The following is a 25,549-nucleotide window of genomic DNA, read 5'->3' on the forward strand; positions in this document are numbered from 1 at the left end:
TTATGATGAAATAATAAATATAAAATGTGAAATGAATTCTTTGAGAGAGGCAATGACGTAGCAGAAGATGCGCTGGAATGGGATTTGAAGTAGTTTAGGTTTCTCTCAAAGCTATCACCAATGCTTTTAGAAAGATTTTCCTTAAGGTCACACAATCACTCAATAATGGTTTCATTTTTTTAATCTGTATAAGTATACTAATTAGTCTTAGTTTAAAGTAAATCAGAAGTCTATTGAAAAGTTCTGTATACACTCTGTAAATATGTACATATATGTGTGTGTGTATATACATATTCATATATTATAGACACACAGTAGTGAAATAGAGAGATAAGAATCCTCTCCAGTTATCTTTGTCCCTAAGACCAGATTCTGCAATCTTTCCTATTCCTATTTCTCTGATGAGGGAATCATCATCAATCATCTAGTCACACAGCTTCATAACCCCCTCAGCCCTATATCTAATCAGTTTCCACATCCTATCAATTATAGCTCCACATGTCTTATGTCTCTCTCCTTTTCAGTCACATGGCTATCACCCTAGTTCATACCCTCAGCACTTATCTTGTAGACTACTTCAATATCCTCTTGATAGATTTTCCTGGTTACTATTTCTTCACCAATCTCCAATGTGAAGAGCTGACAAAATAATCTTTCTAAAGCAGAGATATGACCTTGGTATTCCCCTGGTCAATAAGTTTCAGTGGTTCCCTACTGCATCTAAGATAAATACAAAATCCTCAGCCAAACATTGGCAGAATGATTGAGGAAATAAAGATTCGTATTAATTTATAATATTAATGTTCTGGGTATATTAATTTATAAAGCAATGTATGCCAACTGATTAAGAAATCAGAATCAGAGTTCCTCAGCTTAAGAGATGGATGGCAAACAAGGGGAGAGACAGATTTTTATGTATTAAAAACAATCAAATAATACAATTAATTAAAAACAATTAACCAATTTACAAAATCAGGTAATCTGATTTCTAGCTGGATGAAAGATTAGAGAACTTTCCAGTTGGGAAGGGGAAAATGAATATGAGTAATTTCTTGAAACCAGAAGAGTTCTATTACTCCCTCCCACCCCCCAAGTATCTATATCCAATCAAAGGAATATGGAAACAACTGACTGACCAGGATGGGGCCAGCAACACAGACATATGAGTTGCTTGAGATGTGTAATTGTGAGAAAACTTTGCATCATCTTTAGATCTGACAAAGTTTTTGGTCAGCATAAACTTTTTTTAAGGGTTTCTAAGTGGCAATAGAAGTGCTCCAGCTTCCCGAACAATCAGGGTTAGGATCAAACAATGCAATAAAGTTTTCTCACAATTGTCATAATTGAATAAGTTTTCCTCACAAGAATGAAATAGGACTAAACTCATCTTTAAAGAGAAAGGGAACTGAGCTAGCTTTAGAACTGAGTCACAAAATAAGGTCAGTGTGGGTTCACTCAATTCCAATTATCACTTGCTTTCCCAATCCTCTCAATTTCCACAAAGTCATGAATAATCATGCTCCACTCCATTTTTCTAGATTTTAACTACTTCTTGGCATTTTCCATTCCATCAAATCAGTATATGTTTTGCACAGATTCCTACCTATTCCATAAGTTGTCCTCTAAGTCTATAAAACAATTATTTGGAAAACGCCCTCTTTATCCAGAGAAAAAATTGTAGAGATCAATAGTATTTTTACATTGTTGTTTGTTTGCTTGTTTTTCTTTGTCATGGTTTTTTCCCTTTTGGGTCTGATTTTCATGACAAATATAGAAATATGTTTGAAAGTATTGTGCATGTATAACCTGTATCAGATTGTTTACTATCTTGGGGAAGGGGAAAGGAAGGGAAGGAGAAAAAATTTGGAACATAAAATCTTACAAAAATATAATACAATCCTTATTTGCCACTACCTTTGAGAATCTCTAGCTCCACTACTACCCACTGTGGAAAGCTATTCCAAATTCCTTTTGTCTCATATTTCTGGTGCAGAGCATAATGTTTAGTTATACAGAAGATACTTAAGAAATGCTTATTAAATTGACTATTAACTCTGGGAAAATATGGGAATATAGATTAAATAGTATATCATCAATTTTTTCCCAAGTATTGTTTTAGTTGCTATTATATATTGTTTCTCTTGGAAAGAAACAGCAGTCATATCTACTAGGGTAATTATGGGTAACATATACTGGAAGCACATTTCCTCAAACATCCAATCTATCAATCTGAGCTGGTTATTTTATTTAAAACTTCTTGGTTCTTTACCTTTTCATTTACACATATCCCAGTACATATTTACTAAAGTTTCTGATGTAACCACCAATAGTTAATATCTAATTATATTTTTTAAAAGCCATAAAGTAATTTAATAATATAATCACAACACTGGACGTAAGGAATGGAACCAATTATTAAAGTATATCAGGGAGAAATGGGAGAAGAGATCTATAAGAAAAGGAGAAAAAAAGAAAAGATATTTTCTTTTCTGAAAAGAATATGTGAGCTTTACAGGTCAACATTTAATTATGTATTGGCTTATATTAGATAATACAGACTGAAAAATGGAAAGCCTGAGAGACAGCTTCTAGGTATTTAATAATCAATTTACTAATTAGGTTAGCTGGTAATTAATAAATTGATGATCAATTGTTTGTCTTGATAACCAAAGACCCCTAAAAGAGGTACTGAATGCCTTAACAATACTTTTAGGAAAAGGGATTCCTCTGACAAATGAAAATTCTGACAGGTGAACAATTAATAAGGAAATGGGCATATTAATGAGGAAGTAAGCTAGAAGTCTTCAGTTCCTCCTGGTAAAAACATGCCTTGATCATGAGACTTACCCACCTCCAGCAATCTAGATAAAAGAATTCATTTCTTTCTAGATCACTCTGATTTTCTTCTTAATGAGCTGGGTTACCCTAGACTCCAATGGAGGAATTCAAGGGAATGATGCTTTGGGAATGGAATTCACCTAGATTAGATTCTGTTTACATTTTAAACAGAAATACAATCTCCTAGTTATCTCACCCAAGATGGAGGATTGGATTTGGGCTAACTCATTTATCAATCCTGTCTTTCAGAGACTAATTAAGTGATTTATAAGGTCTGGTCCTTGAAGGAGGAAATAAAAAGAAAAAGCCCTAATCCTAATAACTGGCTATTAACAGAAACCTCAAAACCTTCCAAAAGAGAAAAGAGACTCAGAATTTTAGACACAACAATAGATGTGAACAGTACTTTGTACTTTGCAAAACACTTCAGAAGCACTATCATATTTGAAATTTACAACAATGTTATGAGGTAGGAATCCTATTATCATCATTATTACTGATTCAGAAATAACATAATTTACATTTAATTTCCATTTTGAAGAATGTAGAAGAATTGAATTCATTCTTGAAGAACGAAGAATTACATAACCCTCTCATTTCACAGATGAGGTATTTGAAGGACCAGAAGTAAAGTTGACAACAAAAACAGCAGCAACAAGTATTTATATAGTATTTTAAGGTTTGCAAAATACTATATATTTTATCTCATTTGATCCTCACAAACAACCCTGTAAAGTAGGTGCCATTAGTGTCCTTGTTTCACAGATGAGGAAATTGAGGAGTTTTTGTTTTACAGATGAGGAAACTGAGAGTGGTTAAGTCGTTTGTCTATTAAGCATTTGAGAGAGAATTCAAACTTAGGTTTTCCTGGATGCTAGAACAAACCACTATCCTGTGCAAAAACTCATAGTAAGTTATTAGTAAAATCACAGGATTTTCAGTTGAAGGTTCTTTTCTTTATCATATAGGCTCTCTTATTAAGTTACTAAGTCAGTTGTTAAGCCTGGATTAGAAAACTTATCTTTTCATTGCCTCACACTACCTCTAACTAATAATACATTAATTCTCTAATTGTTATTTTATGGGTGGTTTGGGACTTGGGGAGGAGGGAGTTTTTTGGAAACTAGAATATAAAATAGCTTCAGTGGACCCATTATTTTTTTCTTTTCTTCAACAGAAATCCACAAGCATTCCCAGGAGGACAGGCAGTTACTATTATAACTTTCTTTCATTTGCAAACAAATTTTCCACCAATGTGACAAAAAAAATGTTCAACATACCTGCATATATCATAGAATCATAGCTTTAGGACCTCATGAGATATAGTTTAACAGAGGATACAAGTGATCACAGCAAGGAGAAATGATTTACCCATACTCACCCAAGGTACTGATGACAGGGTGGGAGTCAAAAACAAGTCTCCTTATTCTAAACTCAGTTTTATTTCCACTATTAGCTACTATCTCTAATTCCATATATTAAAATGCACTATTCACTAACATAGAGGATCTATACTTTAAATCTTTATATTAAGCGCTCTCTCTCTCTCTCTCTCTCTATATATATATATATCTACATATGTATTTTAAAATGACTATATATATTTTAAAATAACTATATATATTTTAAATAACAATAACTCAGTTTAAGGTTTACGAAAACTTTCTCACAACAATTCTGTAAGGTAAATAATAGTATTATTCCCATTTTACAGATGAATAAGAGAAATCAAGCAACTTATCTATTATATCACAGAACAGGATTCAAACCCAGGCCTTGGATTCTGAATTTAAAAAAATTTTTGTATTATGTTACAATGCCTCACAACCCACATTTTTTTTAAATAGGTTTTTTATGTGGTATCTACTATAAAATGACATGAAAAAGATTTTTTTCTCACCTGTGGTGAAGCCCTCTGAGCTTACAGCTTTCAGTGAGCATCATTGTCACTTGAATTTCAGAAGCTTGGTCTAGAAAAAGAAAAAAAAAATTGTGGTTCTGTCTTCTCTATTTTTTTAAAGCTTTTTATTTTCAAAACATATGCATGGATAATTTTTCAACATTGACTATTGTGTTTCAGATTTTCCCCTCCTTCTGCCCACCCTCCTAAATGGCAAGTAATTCAATATATGTTATACATGTTAAAATATATGTTAAATCCAATATGTGTAAACATATTTATACAATTCTCTTGCTGCACAAAAAAAATCAGATCAAAAAGGAAAGAAAATGAGGAAGAAAACAAAATGCAAGCAAATGACAACAAAAAGAGGAAAATATTAGGTTGCTATCCACACTCAGTTCCCACAATTCTCATTCTGAGTGTAGATGGCTCTCTTCATCTCAAGATCATTGGAATTGGCATCAATCATCTCATTGATGGAAAGAGTCACATCCATCAGAATTGATTGTCCTATAATACTGCTGTTACTGTATACAATGCTCTCCTGGTTTTGCTCATTTCACTTAGCATCAGTTCATGTAAACCTCTCCAGGCCTCTCTGAAGTTATACTTCTGATCATTTCTTATAGAACAATAATATTCCATAACATTCATATACCATAACTTATTTAGCCATTCCCCAGTTGATGGGCATCCTCTCAGTTTCCAGTTTTGTGCCACTACAAAAGGGCCGCCACCAACATTTTTGTACATGTGGATCCCTTTCCCTCCTTTAAGTTGTCTTTGAGATGCAAACCTAGCAGAAACACTACTGGATCAAAGAGTAGGCACAGTTTGAGCATAATTCCAAATTGCTCTCCAAAAAGGGTGGATCCATTCACAGTTACACCAATAATGTATTAGTGTGATACATTGTTGGTGGAATTGTGAACATATCCAGCCCTTCTGGAGAGCAATTTGGAACTATGCTCAAAAAGTTATCAAACTGTGCATACCCTTTGATCCAGCAGTGTTTCTACTGGGCTTATACCTCAAAGAGATACTAAAGAAGGGAAATGGACCTGTATGTGCCAAAATGTTTGTGGCAGCCCTGTTTGTAGTGGCTAGAAGCTGGAAAATGAATGGATGCCCATCAATTGGAGAATGGGTGAGTAAATCGTGGTATATGAACGTTATGGAATATTATTGTTCTGTAAGGAATGACCAGCAGGATGAATACAGAGAGGACTGGCGAGACTTACATGAACTGATGCTAAATGAAATGAGCAGAACCAGGAGATCATTATATACCTCAACAATGTTACTGTTTGAGGATGTATTCTGATGGAAGTAGATTTCTTCGATAAAGAGAGCTAATTCAGTTTCAATTGATCAAAGATGGTCAGAAGCAGCTATACCCAAAAAAAGAACACTGGGAAAAGAATATGAACTGCTTGCATTTTTGCTTTTCTTCCTAGGTTAGCTATATCTTCTGAATTCAATTCTCCCTGTGCAACAAGAAAACTGTTCGGTTCTGCACACATATATTGTATCTAGGATATACTGTAACCTATTCAACATGTAACGAATTACTTGCCATCTGGGGGAGGGGGTGGAGGGAAGGAGGGGAAAAATCGGAACAGAAGTGAATGCAAGGGATAATGCTGTAAAAAATTACCCTGGTATGGGTTCTATCAATAAAAAGTTATTAAAAAGTGAAAAAAAAATGTATTAGTGTCCCAGTTTTCCCACATCCCCTCCAATATCCATCATTATCTTTTCCTGCTATTTTAGCCAATCTGAGAGGTGTGTAGTGGTATTTTAGAGTTGTCTTGATTTACATTTCTCTGATCACTAGATCACTAGAGCACCTTTTAGATTTAGAGCACCTTAAGAAAATAATTTTGATCAGTAGTACTAGATACATAATTTAAATCCACTATCATAATTTTCTTTGAAAATTAGAAAATATAGAAATGATAAAATTCTAAAGTAAAATTTAATAAACTTTATTTAAGAAATAAATCAAATTTTATTTAAAACCCTACAATAATAATTAAAATATATTTAAACACATAATCACTAAACAAACTCAAATTCAAACTCTTCCACTAACTTTTACTTTTTTGCTTCTGAGTTCACAGTTTCAGGTAAAAAATAACAAAAATAATTTGGGAGCACAATGCATCTAATTTAAATAATACTTTTAAAGTTATTCAATATTCAAGCAACTTGTGTATAGTATTACTGAATGGAACAGAGGAATTTTAGTACTACTGAAAAGAAAACTGCAGCCAAACTTATTTTTTTATCAATTTCCATTATAAAATTAAAAGATACAATCCAATTAAAAACTATTGGCCCATAAATACAATAAAAACACATTCAAAATCACAAAAAAGCATTAACATCATATCTACAAAAAGAATAACTCAAAAATAATTATGTTCAAAATAATCTTATTCTTAAAATTGCAATAATCATACCACCTACCTCTCAAAGCTTTTGTTGAGAATAAACTATCTGTAAAGCATTTTGCTACTATTACTACTACACTACTACTACTATCATCAAAATGAGAAGCAGCATGGAAGCAGCAGCATGGTGGTTCAAAAGTTACTAAGACATGAGTTCTAGTCCTGCATCTGTTAACATAAACTAGCTATGCCGCCACATATATGGGTTTTCCTTTAAGTTGCTATATATGTAACATAATTTGCTGTGAGTTTATTGACTATTCTGTCTTCTGCTTAATAATACAAGGTCAAAGAATTATAGATTTGGAAGGGACTTCACAAATCATACATTCTAACCTTCACTGTACATATGGGATCATTCATACCCCTATATCATACTGCATGATTTTTTTTAACTGATGATTCAACTTCTCTAATGGCTATAACCTTATTTAGGGTTGTTAATTTTTAGTAAATGTGGTTAAGTGAGAACAGTTGTTAGGACACCAAATGAAATTATTTAGCTATAATATAATGATTTTTTTTTGGGGGGGGGGCATCCTAGAGGGTAGCAGCAACAGGTAAAAGAAAAGGCACAAGATGACAGCAAAAAGAATCCCAAACCTTGAAGGTTAGATTATTCCAAACAACAATAAAAAAATAAGTAACATTTGAGGTTCTATTAAGTAAATTTCTGTTAAGATATATACTTGGATTAAAAAAAAAAAGGGTAAAAAGCAGAAGGGTAGATGAAATGATAGTTCTAATTTTCCAAACCTCTAAGAGATATTTTAGCCTTTTTACTGATGAAAATGTTTTTCTTTAAATACTTTAATTAACAAAAGAAAAAACCTTTAATCTCTAATTTATTAAGCATCTATTTGTTTATGATATATTGCTGGAGTGTGTGTGTGTGTAGGTCTGTGTGTGTGTGTGTGTGTAAGAATTAAAGTAATTATCGCATAGACTTATAAAATGACACAGCTGGAGGAACTTCAGAGATCAGAAAAATAAAGTCCAGGGAAGCCAAATGACTTGTCCAAGCATACTCATATAATCAAACTGAAGTGGAACTAGAATACAGGTCTTCTAATACCCAAAGGAATATATATTTATGTATCTGTAAAATGGATCATAGGAGTCCTAATCCAATGACTCTCAACCTCTCTTTGCTCTTGGGAAGAGCAAACAAAGGGCAAAGTACTCTTTATTGTAAGGAGGAATGGCACACTGAGTTCTAAGTGGGCAACACTGAAGGAGAGTCAGAAGACTCCCACAGATGCAGTTGCTCTTTGATGAGAGCAGCTGTTTTCATTGAGTTCTTTGCTAGTTTAAAGATTATGAAGTTATTCATATGTGTAAGAGACAAATTTTATTTATTTTGTGAATACTATACTTACCATTCTATGTATGCTGGATGAGTAAAATTTAATTAAATAAAATTATTTATGATTTTTTTCTTTCATCTGCAATAACACCCCAAACTTTGGAATACATATACCACATGATAATCTGATAAATATGGTCCTAATTTCAACAAATTTACACTCAATACACTGACAAGTAAAATTATGAATTTGTAAATAAAATCCTGAAAAGCCAAACTCCAATTCTGCTAACCCAAAAAGCTAAAGCAAAAATATTCTGAAATATTTTTACAAAATAAAGCACAGCTAAAGACCATGTATGAAAAACACATGTAATTTCAAGGCAAGGACTCCTTTGTCAACCCTACATAGACTGAATCAAAAAGGGATATTTAGAAAAGATAAAATCTCAGTACCACTTAACTGGGTGACATCACATCTTTAATAACTTCAGGGAAAGTACATTGCAGGTTGGTCAATACCCTTATTCTTTGTCTACCACAAAAATGACAACAATATTTTAGCTAAGGACTCACTGTGCTTTCTCTTGTTTCCTTTTGGTAAGGAGGAACATTGTAATTTATAGAAGTAAGTCACAAAAAGGAATGAGTGACTACTTTTCAAATACTTACGGAAATACAATTCTTATCTTAAGAAACAGTCCTAGTATCCACATTGTGTTTTCTTATCAATATTATTTCCTTTTTCTACTCTCCTCCTAGCTATTTCTGTAGGAAAATAAACTAAAATCAAAACCCATTCAGAACAAGCCAAGTGGCAGCAGACACTTTTTAGAGAATATCTACAAGTACCAAATGAAATGAGAAACTTTCTTTGAAAGTTGCTTAAATAAAATCATTGTCTCAAAGACTTATAAAAGGACAGAAATTAAAGGAATCTTAGAAATAAATAAATTTTACAGTTACTTGCTAGAAAGTAGCAGGATTCAGGATAGAATTTAGGTCTTCCAGCTCCCATTACAGCAGAGTCTCTGATTTACTTTTTGCCAAAAACAGCATAAATAGAATTCTACATGAATGAATTTTTAGTGTAGAGGCAAAGGATCTAGTTTGGAATACTGTTTGTAATTGACCTGACATGATAATTAAGCATATAAATGTTAAGCAGCTCCTGTAATAATTATAAATGGTATTACTTTTAGATGAAAAGTTGATGGGGAGCTAGAATTGAGATGAGGGAAATATTAGTGTATAAGCTGTTTTAGGGTATCTCTGAAAACCACTGAATCATTCCCTTCCTTCTCTCAAATCTAACAAGTATACTAGTAACCAGAGGTGAAGAACTAGGAGTGAAGAGCCACTACAATTATTTTACTCAGTAGGGGCCAACCCCTTTCTTCGTTTAGGAGGACTATCTGTTCTTCACTAGCTTCTATAAGAAGGGGATCAATAACCTCTAGTAAGGAGATGAGGAAGGACTCTGTAGGTTAGGCAGTGCTGGAGTCATAATTTCTCCAGAGTCCAGCTGCTACATTGAGTCCAATTCTTTATCCCCTCACACTTTTACTACTCTAACAAACTCATTAGGCTCCCCTGCCTCATCTCTTCCTACTGCAACCTGTCCTCTAATCAGCTGCCGCAATGATTCTCCTAATGCTTATTTGATCCCATTAGTGTCAGCATCAGCACCACCACTCACTCACTTCCTGACAGGGCTTCTTATTACCTCTGTGACTCATGTAAAATGCGCTATTTGGCGCTTGCCTCTTTGTAACTTTCCATTCTTCCCTCCCCACTCACGTCTGTGATTACTGCCCAACCATACCATACTCCATCTCCTAGTTGACTGAACCCTGGATATTGGCTCTAAGCTTTCCTACAGTCCTGTAAGCCATTTCAAATCCCATCTTCAGGGAAGCTTTTCCTGTTCCTCCTCCATCCTCCTCAGTTGCCAGTCCCATCTAAGAGTGCTTTTCATTTATATCATATACAAATTTAAGCCCAGTCATTTGTATGTCTGTCTTCCCTCACCCAGAGTGTTAAGTCTTTGCTGGCAGAGCCCGTGTTTCTGCTCTTCTTCATCTCCCAGGGCCGGTGCCTAGCATGCAATGAGTGCTTAATAGCTGCTTGCTGACTGATAGGTAATATATACAAGCCGGCTCCAGAACACCAAGTTTGAAAAGTCCAATAAGTAATGAATGGGTGGGAAAAGAGCTAAGAAGAGAGACTGGAGCTGGCTATATGAATATGATAGTCACCTGAATAGAGATAAGAATTAGGCCCACAGAAACAAAGGATGATATCAAGGCAGAGAATGAAGACCACAGAAGAGGACCCGACTCAGTGACTTGGGGAACACCACAGTGAGTCAGAGAAACCTGAGGAGGGATGCACCAGGCTATAGGAGCACTGGCATAACAATCTGGAGAGAAGACAGCAGTTAATTGTATCAAATGCAACAAAATGATTAAAATGACCATGGAAACAAAACAAGACTTGCTAAACAAAAGAGATTTCTGTTAACTTTGGATCAGTCCATTGCAGTTGAGTGCAAAGTTCAGAATCCAGGAAGCCAAAGGTTAATGACCCAATGTAGAGAAAGTAGAGGCATCTAGCACAGATGGCTTACTCTGGGAGTTGAGACTAAGAAAAGACATAGGGCAACAGCACAAGAGGAGGGTAGGGTTCCATGAAGTGTTTTTGTTTTTCTTTAGAAATGTGGGCAACACAGACACATGTAAAGACAACAGAGAAGAAAGCCTACAGGGAGTAGCTGAAGATTAGAGAGAAAAATGTGACCTGAACAAGTCACTAAACCATTCTGAGCCCAAGGCAAGTTCGGTACTGTTAAGTTTTAAAACAGTTGTTTATGTGTACTAGTAGAAATCCTAAATATGGAGATATGCAGGCATCTACTCATACACATACTTGACATCTATTCTGGTTGAGTAAGTTTCCTACCCAGAAAATTCCTCATACCACTGAAATCACAGGTACGATCCCCTACTATCCAGTAGGTATTTGTGTACATAGGAGCATATGTATGTGTATGTCCAAGTACATACCTAAATAAATGTGACTAGAATAGGGATTAAACTGATTAATTTCATTGTTACAGGGAATTCTCAGGTGAAGAAGCTCCCCTTAGCCATGCATTTCAGCAGCTTCTCTGTAAATTACAGTCCTAGTGAGATAATTAGAACAGTGAGAGAGGAAGGCCTTAATCAACTCCTCAGCAGTCTGTATCAGAAGTCAGACTTGAACCCCTATCTCTCTGACTCTGAGGTTGCCTCTTTCCTTGCTCGCTGTGCTGTTTCTCTGCTGTAAGTGTGAGACAAAAGGCGTGAACTTCCAAATAGTATAAGCAACTTTGACTACATAAGAGAAATTTACAATCTAGATTAAAAATTAATGTGATATTATAGTGATATTATCACATCATTAAAATTATACTAAACAGAAAATATACATGAAACAGCTCACAAAAGAAAGAGTTTAATGTAATATAGAGTTATCACAGAGGATTTTCAAGATAAAGAAGGGACTTAAGATGAACTTTGAGAAATATATTTGTTTCTAATAGTTGAGAAAAAAAGGAAAACAGTATTCCAAAGAGAAAAGTAACAGAAGTATAAAGATAGAAAAAAGGGACATTTGGCCTTGTTAATCTCACAGAATATCCCCAGGGAGTATGATCTGACAAATACATGATTCAAGTTTGAGAACACTGTTAATTAGCTGAAAAAGATCAGATGAAGCCACACTAGAGTACCTAAAACAACAACAAAAAGTTTGGACTTAAAGCCTCTAGGCAATGAGGAATCACTGAAGAGCCATGAAAAATACAATAACAAGATAATTTCACAGATAAGGAAACTTGAGACCCAAACAACTTTAGTTATTAAGTAACAAATGGCATTCAAGCCCTTGACTAACTAACAGTACAGGAGTTTCTTCTTCATTATCACATTTTGTCTTAAAGACAAACTCTTAATATGTTAATAATTCAAATTATATTTAGAAATATATACACTAGTAAATTTATTTCACAATCAAATGTAATCCACAAAATTGGCCATATATGTACCTTAAATAAACTGTTAAACATTTTTCTTTGTAATATCCTTAAAATGTTTAATTAATGAATTATATTAGGAATATAAACACCAGTAAAATTTATTTCAGAAACAATGGCCCTGTGTGCACAGCAAAAAGGGCTAAGTATTTTTTCCAAAACAAGAATGTCTTTTGTGATATGTAAAGAAGTCAAACAATAGATATAGAGCACAATGAAAAACAGCATATATTTCTATTTCATTCCAAAATTAGTCAAAAGAAATTATAAAGTATTTTGACTATTCCATAAATAAGATTTGAAAAATAACAAATGAAAAATAAATTCTAGAATTCTAAGAGTCATCACATCATCAATAGTTTGCTAGTTTTGGTGAAGAAATTATGTGTAAATAAAGTGGTGCTAAAATTCTGATTCTTTTCAGATGAATTAAAATCTTACTAGTAAGTAAAAATAGTAAAGAAAAACTTGGAAACACACATCAAAAGATGGTACAAAAAGATTTCAACTAAAGAAAAATGTTATCAAAGTTAACCTTTGTTTTATTCAAAATCTAGCTTATATTTATTTGCAATGAGATAAAAGTCATTTTGAAATCTAAAGACAGAATTTCAGCTTCAGAGACTGTCACAAAACTGGATCATATAAAGATGTAGACTTATTTTGTTCAAAATTTGGTTTGTCACCGGCAAGATGATCCCTAATGAATTTTAAACATTTCTGTATGTCAGTCCATTTTTCTCACTTTTATTTCTAAAAAGAATGATGTAAGATCTGAAAGAACTGAATATCCTTTTGATTTATGGTTAAGAATGCCAAATATCTTTATACAAGTTAACTTTGTGAATGAACCACCTATCTAAATTAGCCTAATGATTTTTTTTATCATCAAAATAAAGAATACTGTTAGTACACCGTGAAAAATCCTACCTTTAACAGTTTTGACAAATGCTTGTTTTTCTTTATTGGGATCTTTATCATCTATTAAAATTCCATGAAAAATACGCCCAAAAGTCCCTAAAAGAAAGAATATTTGAGATGACATCATAAGTAAAAAAAAAAATTGTCAATTTAAATACCTTTTGATACAGTTTTAACTTTAAAACACATAAAAAAAGTAGTACTTAGGGTCAACAAAATAAGGTTACAAGATCCAGTCAGAATTTGATGATTTTTGCTGAGTATCCTAATAAATGAATTATACTGACAATAGGTAAATTATGAAATAAACAATTGGCTACTATGTGCTAAGCACTGAGGATAAAAAATGGGATAGGGACGGTAATAATCCCTGATCTCCCAGTGTAATAAGGGGGATAAGACAACATATAAACAATTAATTACAAACAAGAGATACACAGAATAAAATGGAGACAATCTCAGAGAGAAGGCACTAAGGTTAAAGACTGGAATAAGCTTCTTGAAGAAGAAGGTAGGACTTTTAAGACTTTAAGGAAATCAAAGAAAGGAGGAAGAGAGTTCTAAGTCAGTGAAAATGCTCATTTCAGAGATGTAGTGATGCATGCAAAAAAACCAGTGTCATGGATTTAAAGGAGAAGTATAAAGAACCAAGTAAGGTGTAAAAAGATTTAAAAAGGTAGAAAAGGACTTTGTACACTTTTTGAGGAGTTACAAAAAGGTCTAAAAGCCAAAGAATTTTATATTTGCTAATGAAGTAAAAAGGGAACCAAAAGTCTTTACTTAATAGGGACAGAGAAGGAAAGATGAGTTGGTCAGACTTGTGACTAAGGAAGACTATTTTGACAGCTGGGTGCAGGATGGACTGGAGTAGAAGACAATGCTTTGCTAAAATTAGTTTCTGGATTAAGTACATGCTCTGAGAGAAGTGAGATAGTTGAATTATACCTTACCTAAAGTAATAAATTTCTGATACAGCTATAATTCAATGTTCTCAAAAATGTTAAAAATCTAGACTCTGGAAAAACTGGTCTTCATAAAAGGTTCTCTTCAACCTAGAATTTGTGATTTCTGGGATTAAACGAATTATTATTAAAGTGCATCGATTGTACTGGTGCTTGTCTCCCTCTTCTGGAAGTTAGAGAGAACTGATTCCTCATTTTCTTTCATCCTGTTCCTCCCATCTTAATATCAATCCTCTTATCTATCCTAACCTAGCCTGAGCCTGACTATTTCATGCCAGAACAATTAGTAAAGATTAATTCCCTTGATTCTGATCCCATTTCCTTATCACTTAATTCTGAAACCTAAGAAGGAAATCTCAATGCAATAAAGGGAAATAGTAGTCAATCTTCCCTTTCTCTACTTGATAAACACATCTGAGTTTGAATTCTTCTTTACTTGCTATATAGCCACAAACTATCTAACAAGCCTGTTTCTCTCATCAGTAAAATAGAGATAATAGTATGATGATAAGAGAAATGAGTTGATTAAATGGCTGTTATAAGAATCAAATGATTTAATACATGTAAAGCACTTTGAAAAGGTAAAATACTATATGTTGATTATTATTAAATAAGCCCCTTAATCAAAAAACTGGCTATCAAGTCACTATTTTTTAATTAATAGTTTAGAGAAATAGGAGACATTTTGACAGAAATAGGAGAATGACCTGTTATAGAGAACATTTTTAAGTTTTTTATTTAATTTTTAATTTTTAAAATTAAATTTAAATTTAATTTTTAAAAATTCCTATAATTTATATGAAATATGAAATTATAGAGAAGCAGCACATTACAGTGGTTAGAACTGGATATTAATTCAGCGAGACCTGGTTTCAAGTCCTTACTCTTACAAATACTGGCTGAGTGACCCTGGGCAAGTCACTTCACTTTCCAGTGCTCTTTAAGACTATAAACTTATATATATAAGTAACAATCATCAATTAGTAAGGGGGAGTTAACTCTATAATGAAAATAACTCCCCCTCCTTGGTTCAAACCATCTCTTACCCTATTGAAGAGGCTTTTTAATTAACATACTGTTTCAAATAAAAAAAAGTAAAAGTTTGTGGCAAAAAAAAACTCTATATATTCAAAATTTTCTTTTCCTTAAGTCATTCCAAGAGGTTTAATTTTCCTATTTCCTACTTAACCTATTCTTCTGGGTTGAAGAAAATATTAAAAAATGGACATACAGAAATTGTCTTTGGACAACAGAGATTTATAAAAGATATTTCTACAAAATGGTAAAGGGAACTCTGACCATTTTCAATCTGTTTTTTTTTTTCTAAAGGAAAAATGATTCTTTAAGATAATGCTTCAAAGTCTTCCAAATGAAAGCAGCAAATATTCAAGAGATTGCTATGTAGGAAATACTGATGCTTTCCACTCAGTGAGAAATTTGGAGCAGCTCAAATTCCTAGGTATGCTAGCTTTACAAGTTCAATGCCCAAAATGATGGGGGGGAGGAAAAAGGGGAGGAACAAAACTGATCAAGAATCCACCATACATTCCCAATTAGTTTATGAGTTTACAAAATCTAACTCTTGACTTAATGACCACACAATAGAAAGATGACAAGTCTTCCTGAAGCACTCTTTGATTTTAAAAAGTGAGATTTTCAACCTTCTTAATACAAAAAAATTAAATATTACTTTGAGAAGGTAATAAAATAGTTAATTCTCTCAAACTATTTATTATGTGAACTTAGGAAAAAGTCTTTGTCTTCTATGATAATTATAAAGATCAAAGCCATTTCTTCTGTGCTTACCTTAGCACTGATATGAAAATATTAAATATTTAATCATTAAGACATTTAAATATTGATTCTAACACATTTAGCATATATTCTAATAGCATATTTAAAATATATAACTTTGAAAAACTGATTTCTGAGAAGGATACATACCTTCTTGGAGAACATCTTTCAGTGTTATTCTCTCCCTGGAAATTGCTATATCTTTGACCTTTGCTTTGGCCTCCATAAGAGTGACACTTTTTAGGTCATTCTTCTCTATCCGTAATGTAGGATAACCTGAGGAACCAACAAAGCCAAACAAAACTAATATAAATACCCTTATAATAAGAATGATTCCATTATTTTCTATAATTATCTAAATAAAATAATTAATACTCAAAGATTAGATGTAGAAACAATAAAAAGGAAAAAAATGTTAAGACCCTTTGTCCTGAAAACAAACTAAAAATTTTAGGGAAATAATCTTTCCCCCTTTCTCCACCATGCAAAAATCAGATGCAGGCAGTAATACATTATTAAAATTAGTGCTATTCCAATTGTATATACATGCATATTGTTTCAAGCAAAGCAATGCCTAGTTCAAAAAGTGCAATGACATTACTCAAAAACATTACTGGTCAGGATATTATGTGAGGTGTAAATGTACTGCAATTGATTGATACTTTAAAATCCAAATTTTCTTTCTTTTAGAAAGTGTAACTGAATTTATTTTCCCCAAAATAACGACCAAATTTATAATTTCTCATTTTGATTGAGAAAATAATCCAGGTGTATTAGAATAACGAATTTTTACAAATCCCCCCTAATTAAAAAGTTATTAAAGTGAATCTACTTAACATTTTAAATTTCTCAATTTTTTAAGTTACAAATTCCAATGATCTAAGAAATGGAAGTCAAATCTCAAAAATCAACTCTAAACTCCATATATGCATATGACCCTAACCACTTAGGACACTAGTAGCCTAATGACCAAGACCAAAGTAAATTGGTTTTAGATTTAAATTAACTCTTACTAGTAACAGGTGTTGCATTGTTAGGAGTATCAGCTCTCAGGTATTGAGTCGTCTGCGTAGATGGCTGGGATAAACCTTGTGAACTACTGCTGTCACTGATGCTGAAAATAATTTTAGATAGAAAGTCAACTTTCACGAGGAATTTTTATTTCTCTTTTATATACATATGTGTATGTGACTAGCTATACATACACACACATGCATATATTTTTATGTATACAAATATAAACATAACCCTAGGTGTTCTTGACTGGTCATTTCTTTATCCACTATGCCTTTTCTGCCTATTGTGTTACATATAACACAATACTAAAAGCCACATGTAGATAAGTAGATATAATAAAATAATTCTAAAATCTTGATAGATCAGAATAATAATGGCTATTTTTTCATAATGATATGTTTCATGATAAAATAAGAATCTGTTGAGATTATATACTTTTTCATTCCCGACTGATATATCTACATCTTAACTGGTAATCTTAACTATGTTAAGTTACTTATGTAAGTTACTTAAATTTACTATGTAAGTTACTTATGTAAGATTTACATAATAAAAGATTGTAATTTTTTCTGACTGCTACACATCAAACTGTCCTGAACTAATATGTTAGAGAAAGAAATTAATAATGATTATAAGGATTATCTCTAAGAAAATTAAACCTATGCCATTTTCATGAGATTACTTTTAATAAGGGGGATATAAAGTTAAACAGGTGTAAAAGAGAAAAAAAAATAAGACAGCCTAAAAGCACAGAGGATTGTAGAGAGAGCAAAACAACCAAGCAATGAACATATAAAATATATCCATATACTATACACCTATACAATCTATAGTAGACTGCATCAACTTTGCCTCATGATCTTCCAATTTTTAAAATGGAAAAAGTTGAAATATGCTAGATGGTAGGCTATATTTGTTATAATAGTATTATATTATGTAATGTAATATTATGGTAACATCCTCTTTTTTCTATAGCAATACAAGAATCATACAAAGAAAGAGACTCCAGTTTTAAATCAATGTACAATATTGCTGTAATAATGCAGTTTTAAAATTTATATACCTATGGGCCACTTCAGTAGATTCACATCACTTGCCCTTGCCCTAGGGGAAATACTCTCTGATGTACTGGTCTTTTAATTTGCTATATTCTTTTAGTCATTTTGGGGTGTAAAGAGGAGAAAAGGGGATGAGGCATTAGGGATTATATATCAGATCAAAGTGTTGGCTATGACACCTTTCCCCTCTTACCATTTGCTTCTGTTATATTACATTTTGCTCCTGAACTTTATTTTTTAAAAAAGTTAATAAATTACTTCAAAAACTTATACATGGACTTGTTTTTGTATGTCCCTCTCCCCAATCTATTCATTCTGTAATTACTACATATATCTTGCTAAAAATCTTAAATTGCTCTCTCTTATCTACTTATCAAAGAACAATTCCTTTTACTTGACAATAAATGACTTTCACAATCATCTACTCCCTGTTTCTATTTCCTTTAGCCAAACGTAATTACTTCATTTTATTCCCTGAATAAATCTTATACTTACTTTTGCTCATTGATCTATCCATCTGTCAAAATAGTGTTATCCTTTAAAATCTGATACAAATGCAATATCCTTCACGGTAGAGGATGACTCTGGCCTGAAATAAAGTCTCCCTCTAATTCTTACTCCCTCTAAATCCTCTTTATACTTCTCTAGGTATTTCCCTATCTAAATGGTCAGAAGTATCTTGAGGGCAAGAATCACTTTATTCATCTTTTTACTAATCTATACCTTACAGCCCAAGTATCTACTTTACTTTCAAGGTAACAAAGGCCATTATATATATATATATATAATCAGGTGATGTTGAAAAGGCTAAGAAACTTTTCCAGACATAATCAAAATACTACATGTATTAGCCAGATTTCAGGGACAATTTACTTTCAACTCTAAAGGCTAACAGAAGTGTCAAAAAATAACTTCTTTCCTCATAAAGAATCCTAAAAAGTATTTTATGTTCCCTTCATACCTCTGAAGTAAATATACTTACAAAATTTTCAGATATCTCTTAAGACCTTAATGCAATGAAAACCCTACTGAGGTAGTAGAAGTGCCAATAGTAGTATAGACTCCAATACTTTTCAAGGCCACCTGGCCTTTAAGAATAAAACTGTTGGGAGTGATGTGGCACAACCTTGGGAAATGTGTGTGAAAGAAAGGGAGTTAGCTTTATTGCACTAAGCTAGCCTTCAAGGATGTCTGCTTTATCATCCAAAAGTCTGGGCTGCTCTCTTACCTGGATTCAAATAATGAGCACTTCTTAGTTTCATGAAAGGAGGCGGAGGATAACAGCCTCATTATCAAACTTCCCACCTATCATGTTGACCCCAATCCCATGATGCCATTTACTCTACTTTGTTCTTTGCTCTGTACTCTCCAAATCCCTATAAATTTGCTATTGGCTCCCTATTCTTTACTATCTTCCCTCTTTGGGAATTTAATTTGCTTTAGTATTAGTGTTACAATTGTAATAAAATTTTCCCTCTTGACTTAACTTTCCAAATTCCTTTGAAACACTTGCAATACCAGGAGAATCCAAATATATTTAAGAGATCCCCCTGCACTTCTGAACCCCAACACTGCTATGGGACTATTCAATGCTGTATAGTTATGTACTTTCCTTTTCTTCAAAGACATCTCTTCTATGTATTCTCTCAATTACAATCAATTTTTTAATCCTCCCTTGTCCTCTCCCATTCTCATGCCATTCACTTCTTTTACCTCATGATAGGAAAAAAATCAACCAAGACAACATTTTGAAGAGAGGAACTGAATATAATCAAGTCCTTTATATCTTATCCACAATCATCTTAAAATACTTCAGTTAATGAAATGTTAATAAACAGTTAACAAAATAAACATAAGTGAAGGAGCTAGAAAATGTTTCTTTATTTAGCTAACGATTAACTGGTTTCCCCTCTCATTTGTTGTTCTCTGAATACAAATAATTGGGAAGCAATTTTTTAAAATGATATACAGTACCTGTCATCCAGTTCAATTCTTTTCATACTATGCAGGTGCAAAACAGCTAATATTATTGCTACCAGAAATATTACTGCACAGCAAACCCCTACACTGATATAAAACACACGAGTAGAAGTAGTAGGAGCTGCATTTACAGGATCATCTGAAATTTAAAAAAAAAAATTATCAGCACAATACATATGTGAGTTTCAATACCATGTAATAAGTTAAACTGGATGACTCATAGACTAGAACTCTGGGATATTCCCTTGTGTTTAAAATTTTGTGACACTACTCTTTCCTAGTTCTCCTTCTCTATGTCTGATGGTTTCTTATCCATATCCACTTTTGGCTTGTATCAATATGATTCCTTAACTGATAGTGTTTCTTAAGATTTTGTCCTAGTCCTCTTCTCTTCTTTTATACTCTCTCTTCAGGTAATCTCATTATAAACAAGAGGATTACCCTTATCATCATGTAGAGGAATCAGAGATATCTGGATATAGATCTAGATGTGCTGGTAGCTTTAATAAAAATAAGGAATATAAGAAAAGAGAAAAGTTTGTGGAAAAAGGGATTAAATTGAGTTTTGGACATGTTAAGTTTAAAGAGATGTCTCAACCTAAAATGTCCAATACACAATTAGTAATGTATAACTAAAACTCAGGGAAGAGACCAAGATTGGTTGAAGACAAACATATATATGTGAACAACATCCATACACACATACACAACTAAGGAAGGATCCTTCTTTCCTAAAACCTAGTATTTAACTACTTTGAATTTAATCTGAATTTATTTCCTATAAACTTATATGTATTCTCTCTCTGATGTAAAATAAATTCCTTTAAAACAGGAATTTTCCTTTCTTTTCTTTTCTTTTTTTTTTTTTTTGGATTAGAACCCACAGTGCCTAAAGATTCTTAATTAATGCTTGTTAATTGATTGAGGACCAGATTCTGGTAATCAGGTAATCATATTAATCAAATATATACAAAATTCATTACATAAAATATCCAGAACTTGGATGTTCAGAGTATTTTGAATAACAAAATATCCAGAATGTGAAATAAATAGCATTAACATTTTTAATTTGATTTGCTTAAGAGTAAGGAAAGAATTGAATTGAAATAAATACAAATTATTACCACTTTATATTTCCATCTCACCAGTTGTTACAGCTATGTAGAAGGAATTCATTATTCAATACAAAGTCTTCCAAGTTTTATTTCCCAAATGATTAAAAAAAAAAAAATACTATACTTACAAATAGTTCTGTTGCCATTTTTGTCAGAAATTGGAGTTTTGACTTCTTCAAGCTCTAATTGAAAGATGTAATAAAAAAAGTATTTTAGAAGTCAAGCTTCTTTTCTAAAAAATTCTTAAAATATACGAATTCTCTGTTTTGCAATAGAATGTACTGTTTTAGAACAAAAAAAAAAAAAAAAAAAAAGGATGGTCAAAGCTAAGTTAAGACTCTATTTATACTTGTTTTGAATTTAATAAGTTTTTAAAAGACAATTAAAGTCTTCTCATCAAGAAAATGGCCGTGCCATGTAAGAAAAATGTTTGCATATCTGACATCTCACTAATTTTATGTCATAAATTTTTAGACCTGGAATGACTCCCTGAAATATTCTAATCACTAATTTTACAGACAAGGAACCTGAGGTCTAGAGAAGTAAGGTTACCCAAAGTTAAAGATCTAGTTAAAAGCAAAGCCAAAAACAGATGTCAGTGTTACTGAACTGTAGTGGACTATACTATATACATACATTCACCTTTTACCCCACTCTTATGCCTCCTCCTTAGAAGTGATAAGTTATAATAAAATAAATGAATTGCTCTAGTATAAAAAATAAGACAAAAAGGAGTCAAAATAAATAAAAAAAGGATTTTAAAATATCTGATAATTCACTGTTGACTATGAAATGAAAAATTGTGAAAGAAAATATAACAATGTACCCATTTACAAAAACAGTAATAGACAGGAATGTGTTATACTTTGTAAAGATCTTTATATGCACTATCCCATTTGATCATTTGATCTTCACCCACTATCTTGTGGAATAAGAATTATTATTCTTATTTTGCAGATAAGGAAACTGATATTGCAAGAAGTTAAGTTACTTGCCTCTAGTCACAAAAGCTAATAACTGTTTGGAAAAGACTCTGAATTTTCTTGCTTCTAATTTTAACATTTTATGCACTACATTACACAAAATAAATTTAATAGAATAATGGCTAGATGAGTATTTCTACATGTATACAGAATTACTACTGAAACTTTAAGTGTTTTAAGTCAGTACAATAAATTGTCTTTTAAAAGAAAAGTTATCACTACTGAATTCATTCAGATACTTTAAAAAATTATAACATTAAGTTTGACATCTTTACTAAATCTAGAATCTATCTGATATCAGATATAATATGTCTTGAGAAATGGATGGCCCGGAAACACCACCTCTGGCTAATGTTCACATTAAAGACAGATTCCTTTCCATGGCAATTTGGTGCTTAGCTAGTAGTTTAGATTAATACTGAGATTACCTAGACAAATACTTTACCATAGTCCTAACTCAAGCTATATCCTTGCAAAACAATCATATATAACTACAACAATGCCCCTTACATAACAAAAGATGACACATTTTCATTATATGTTAACTCTTTTGTTAAGAGATTTTCTGGAAAAAAGAATTTATATTCCTAGCTAATATATAATATACAATATGGGGACTATCTCTGAATGTAGTTCAAAAGCGTTTTTTCATCTGCAAAGTAAAAAAAATTGTTTACTGTCATAGCTGGATAGGAATCATAAAAATCTTATAATTCCTTCTTCACATAGAAAAATATAGGCTCACACTTAAGTTCAAAACTTATTTTCAAAGATGGATGCCTTACTTTTGTAGCACATTTTCCTTCGTTTGAAATTTAAGACTGTGAAATTTTTTGAAGAATTTATTGTCAGGTTGAGTTGCATTAGTACCATTATCTCAGAATCTACTTTTCCAGTGCAGGAAAGTTCAACGCGAAATACTGTAAAAACAAAACAAAAAACCAATGCATAAAAAAGTGAGCCACATAAATAAACTATCAAAAAAAAAAAAAAAGTTAGAACTGAAACTTCAATAATTAGAAAAATATCTTGCAAATTGTCATTTTTAAAAGTGAATAATTTAAAATTGACTAAATAGATCCAAAAGTAATTTTGAGCTGCACATATAAAAGCAACACAAATATAGAGAAACTCATTTAACAATAAATATATATTAAGTACCTCTGAGCCTGGCATAAAGATTAAAAAGACAAAACAAAATAGTCCTTGTTTTCAAGGAGCATTCACATTCTCTTAAGAGGAAGCATCAATTAAAAAAATCACATTTATTAAGTGCCTCCTAAGGTAGGTGCTGGGGATATATATAAATTCAAAGATTGAAATAATCCCTATTCTCAAGAAGCTTAGATGCTAATGGGGATATGCCATGTATATATATAAGTATATAACAGCAGAAATATAAAATAAAATACTAACATACAAATAAAATGAATAAGAATCTACAAAATCATTAAATAGTTTGAGAGGGAAGGAAGTAGCAATTGAAGGAAAGGATTCATACAGAAGAGAGTGCGTAAGCTGCATTTTAAAGGAAGAGAAGAATTCCATAATGTAGAGAGAAAGAGGAAGGGGATTTCAGTTTTATGGAACAGTTGTGCAAAAAGTCCAGAGATCAGAGATAAGAGTATGAGGAGCAGAGAGTAGGTCTATCTGGTTATAGCACAGTGCAGAAGAAAGATGAGAGACTAAAATGACAAGTTGAGGCCAACCTATATAATGCTTTAAAAACTAAACAGAAGAGTTTATATTTATATAGTCTAGAAGCATTAGGAGCTACAGGAGTTGACTGAGTAGGGGAGTCATATGATCTGATTATCACATGAAGGAAAATTACTTTGGCAGCAGTACAGAAAATGAACTTGAGATAATCTGGGCAAAAGGTGATAAAGGCCTGAATAAAGGTGGTATCTGTCCTTATTGAATGTTAGAAAAGATGATGAAAGAGAAATTGTAAAAGTTGAAACAAATTTTAGCTTCTGATTGTTTAGGTAAGATGTGGGAAAGTGAGAGGAATCCAGGAAAATGTCAAGGTTACAGCATATATAGATATACTTGAATATTCAAAGTAAATATAAAACATAAACAAAACAAATGTAAAACATTTTCAAGGGAGGCAAGAGCTAGCAACTGAGGACCTAAGGGAGGAGAGAACAAGACAAATGTAAAATGTATGAACTAATAATGCTATTCAGAAATTCTCATATTCCACAATATCCTTTTGTGAAGATGGTAGAATAATTTTTCTTGTTCTGCAGATGAATAAACTGAGACTTAGAGAGCTCATAAAATAGGATTTAACTTAAGAGCTCTTATCTATAGCCACTATATATACACATAAAGTTTTTCAAAACTCATTTACATTTTATGGGTATCTATGGTAACTTATTATAGGTCTGTCTTGTAATGTGTTATTTTTAATGTTCTTTTTGGAGTGTGAGTGAAGTAAATGGAGCCATAAGGTCCTGGATCCAGATCTGAAATTTTTATGCTACTACTCATTCTTTCCTTAGCAATTAAAATATTTTCTTAATTAAATAAAAACTGACATAATGCTACTACATTTTATGAAAAATTACTCACCTGATAAAGTGCGTGGGACTTCCCCTTGAATAGAAATGTTGACCTGGGGCATGTCCATAGCCACAGGATTGTCTATCTGGAATCCCAGTTTATATTCAACCTATAAAAGAGACAAAATATATAAACAGATGAAGTGATAAAATGTGAGACATTAACACTTCAAATTTTTTTTACATGAGAAATTAATTAATCATTTATGTATGCAAATTAAAACTGTCAAAAAAGCCAAGGTTCAAAACATAACTAAAATGAACAATTATTGTATACTGTGTTAATAAAATGTTTATTTTATTACAATATGATATCCTGTAAAAACCTCAATTATACAAATCTCAGAAAAATAGTAACCTCAATTATTTGACATCACAATAAAGAAGCACTAGATAAGCAACAAAGAATAGTCAAAAGGGATGTAAGGAGTTTTGTTAATTCACTAACAAAAAGAAATGTTCATTGATTCATCAAGGTTAGTAAAGTCCCAAATTAGTGCACTCTCACAAATAAAAGGAAATATGGAGAAAGATGTGGGGGACGTATCCTTAGCAATGAAGGAAGGAAGCA

At 32.2% G+C, this 25,549-nt stretch overlaps 1 protein-coding gene across 1 annotated transcript in view; it reads right to left on the reverse strand.

Annotated features, from left to right (window-relative positions):
- RYK (receptor like tyrosine kinase) overlaps positions 1-25,549 on the reverse strand; it is a 118,690-nt gene that overhangs the window by 40,647 nt on the left and 52,494 nt on the right. Inside the window, exons 3-10 of the mRNA XM_051985579.1 lie at positions 24,989-25,088; positions 23,194-23,328; positions 21,554-21,607; positions 20,305-20,449; positions 17,269-17,369; positions 16,406-16,531; positions 13,509-13,595; positions 4,739-4,808 (exon numbers count right to left, since the gene is read on the reverse strand). Of these exons, the coding sequence (XP_051841539.1) occupies positions 4,739-4,808; positions 13,509-13,595; positions 16,406-16,531; positions 17,269-17,369; positions 20,305-20,449; positions 21,554-21,607; positions 23,194-23,328; positions 24,989-25,088 (818 nt within the window). The remainder of the gene's footprint in view (positions 1-4,738; positions 4,809-13,508; positions 13,596-16,405; positions 16,532-17,268; positions 17,370-20,304; positions 20,450-21,553; positions 21,608-23,193; positions 23,329-24,988; positions 25,089-25,549) is intronic.

The sequence above is a fragment of the Antechinus flavipes genome, chromosome 3 (assembly GCF_016432865.1).
Source record: "Antechinus flavipes isolate AdamAnt ecotype Samford, QLD, Australia chromosome 3, AdamAnt_v2, whole genome shotgun sequence".
NCBI lineage: Eukaryota > Metazoa > Chordata > Mammalia > Dasyuromorphia > Dasyuridae > Antechinus > Antechinus flavipes.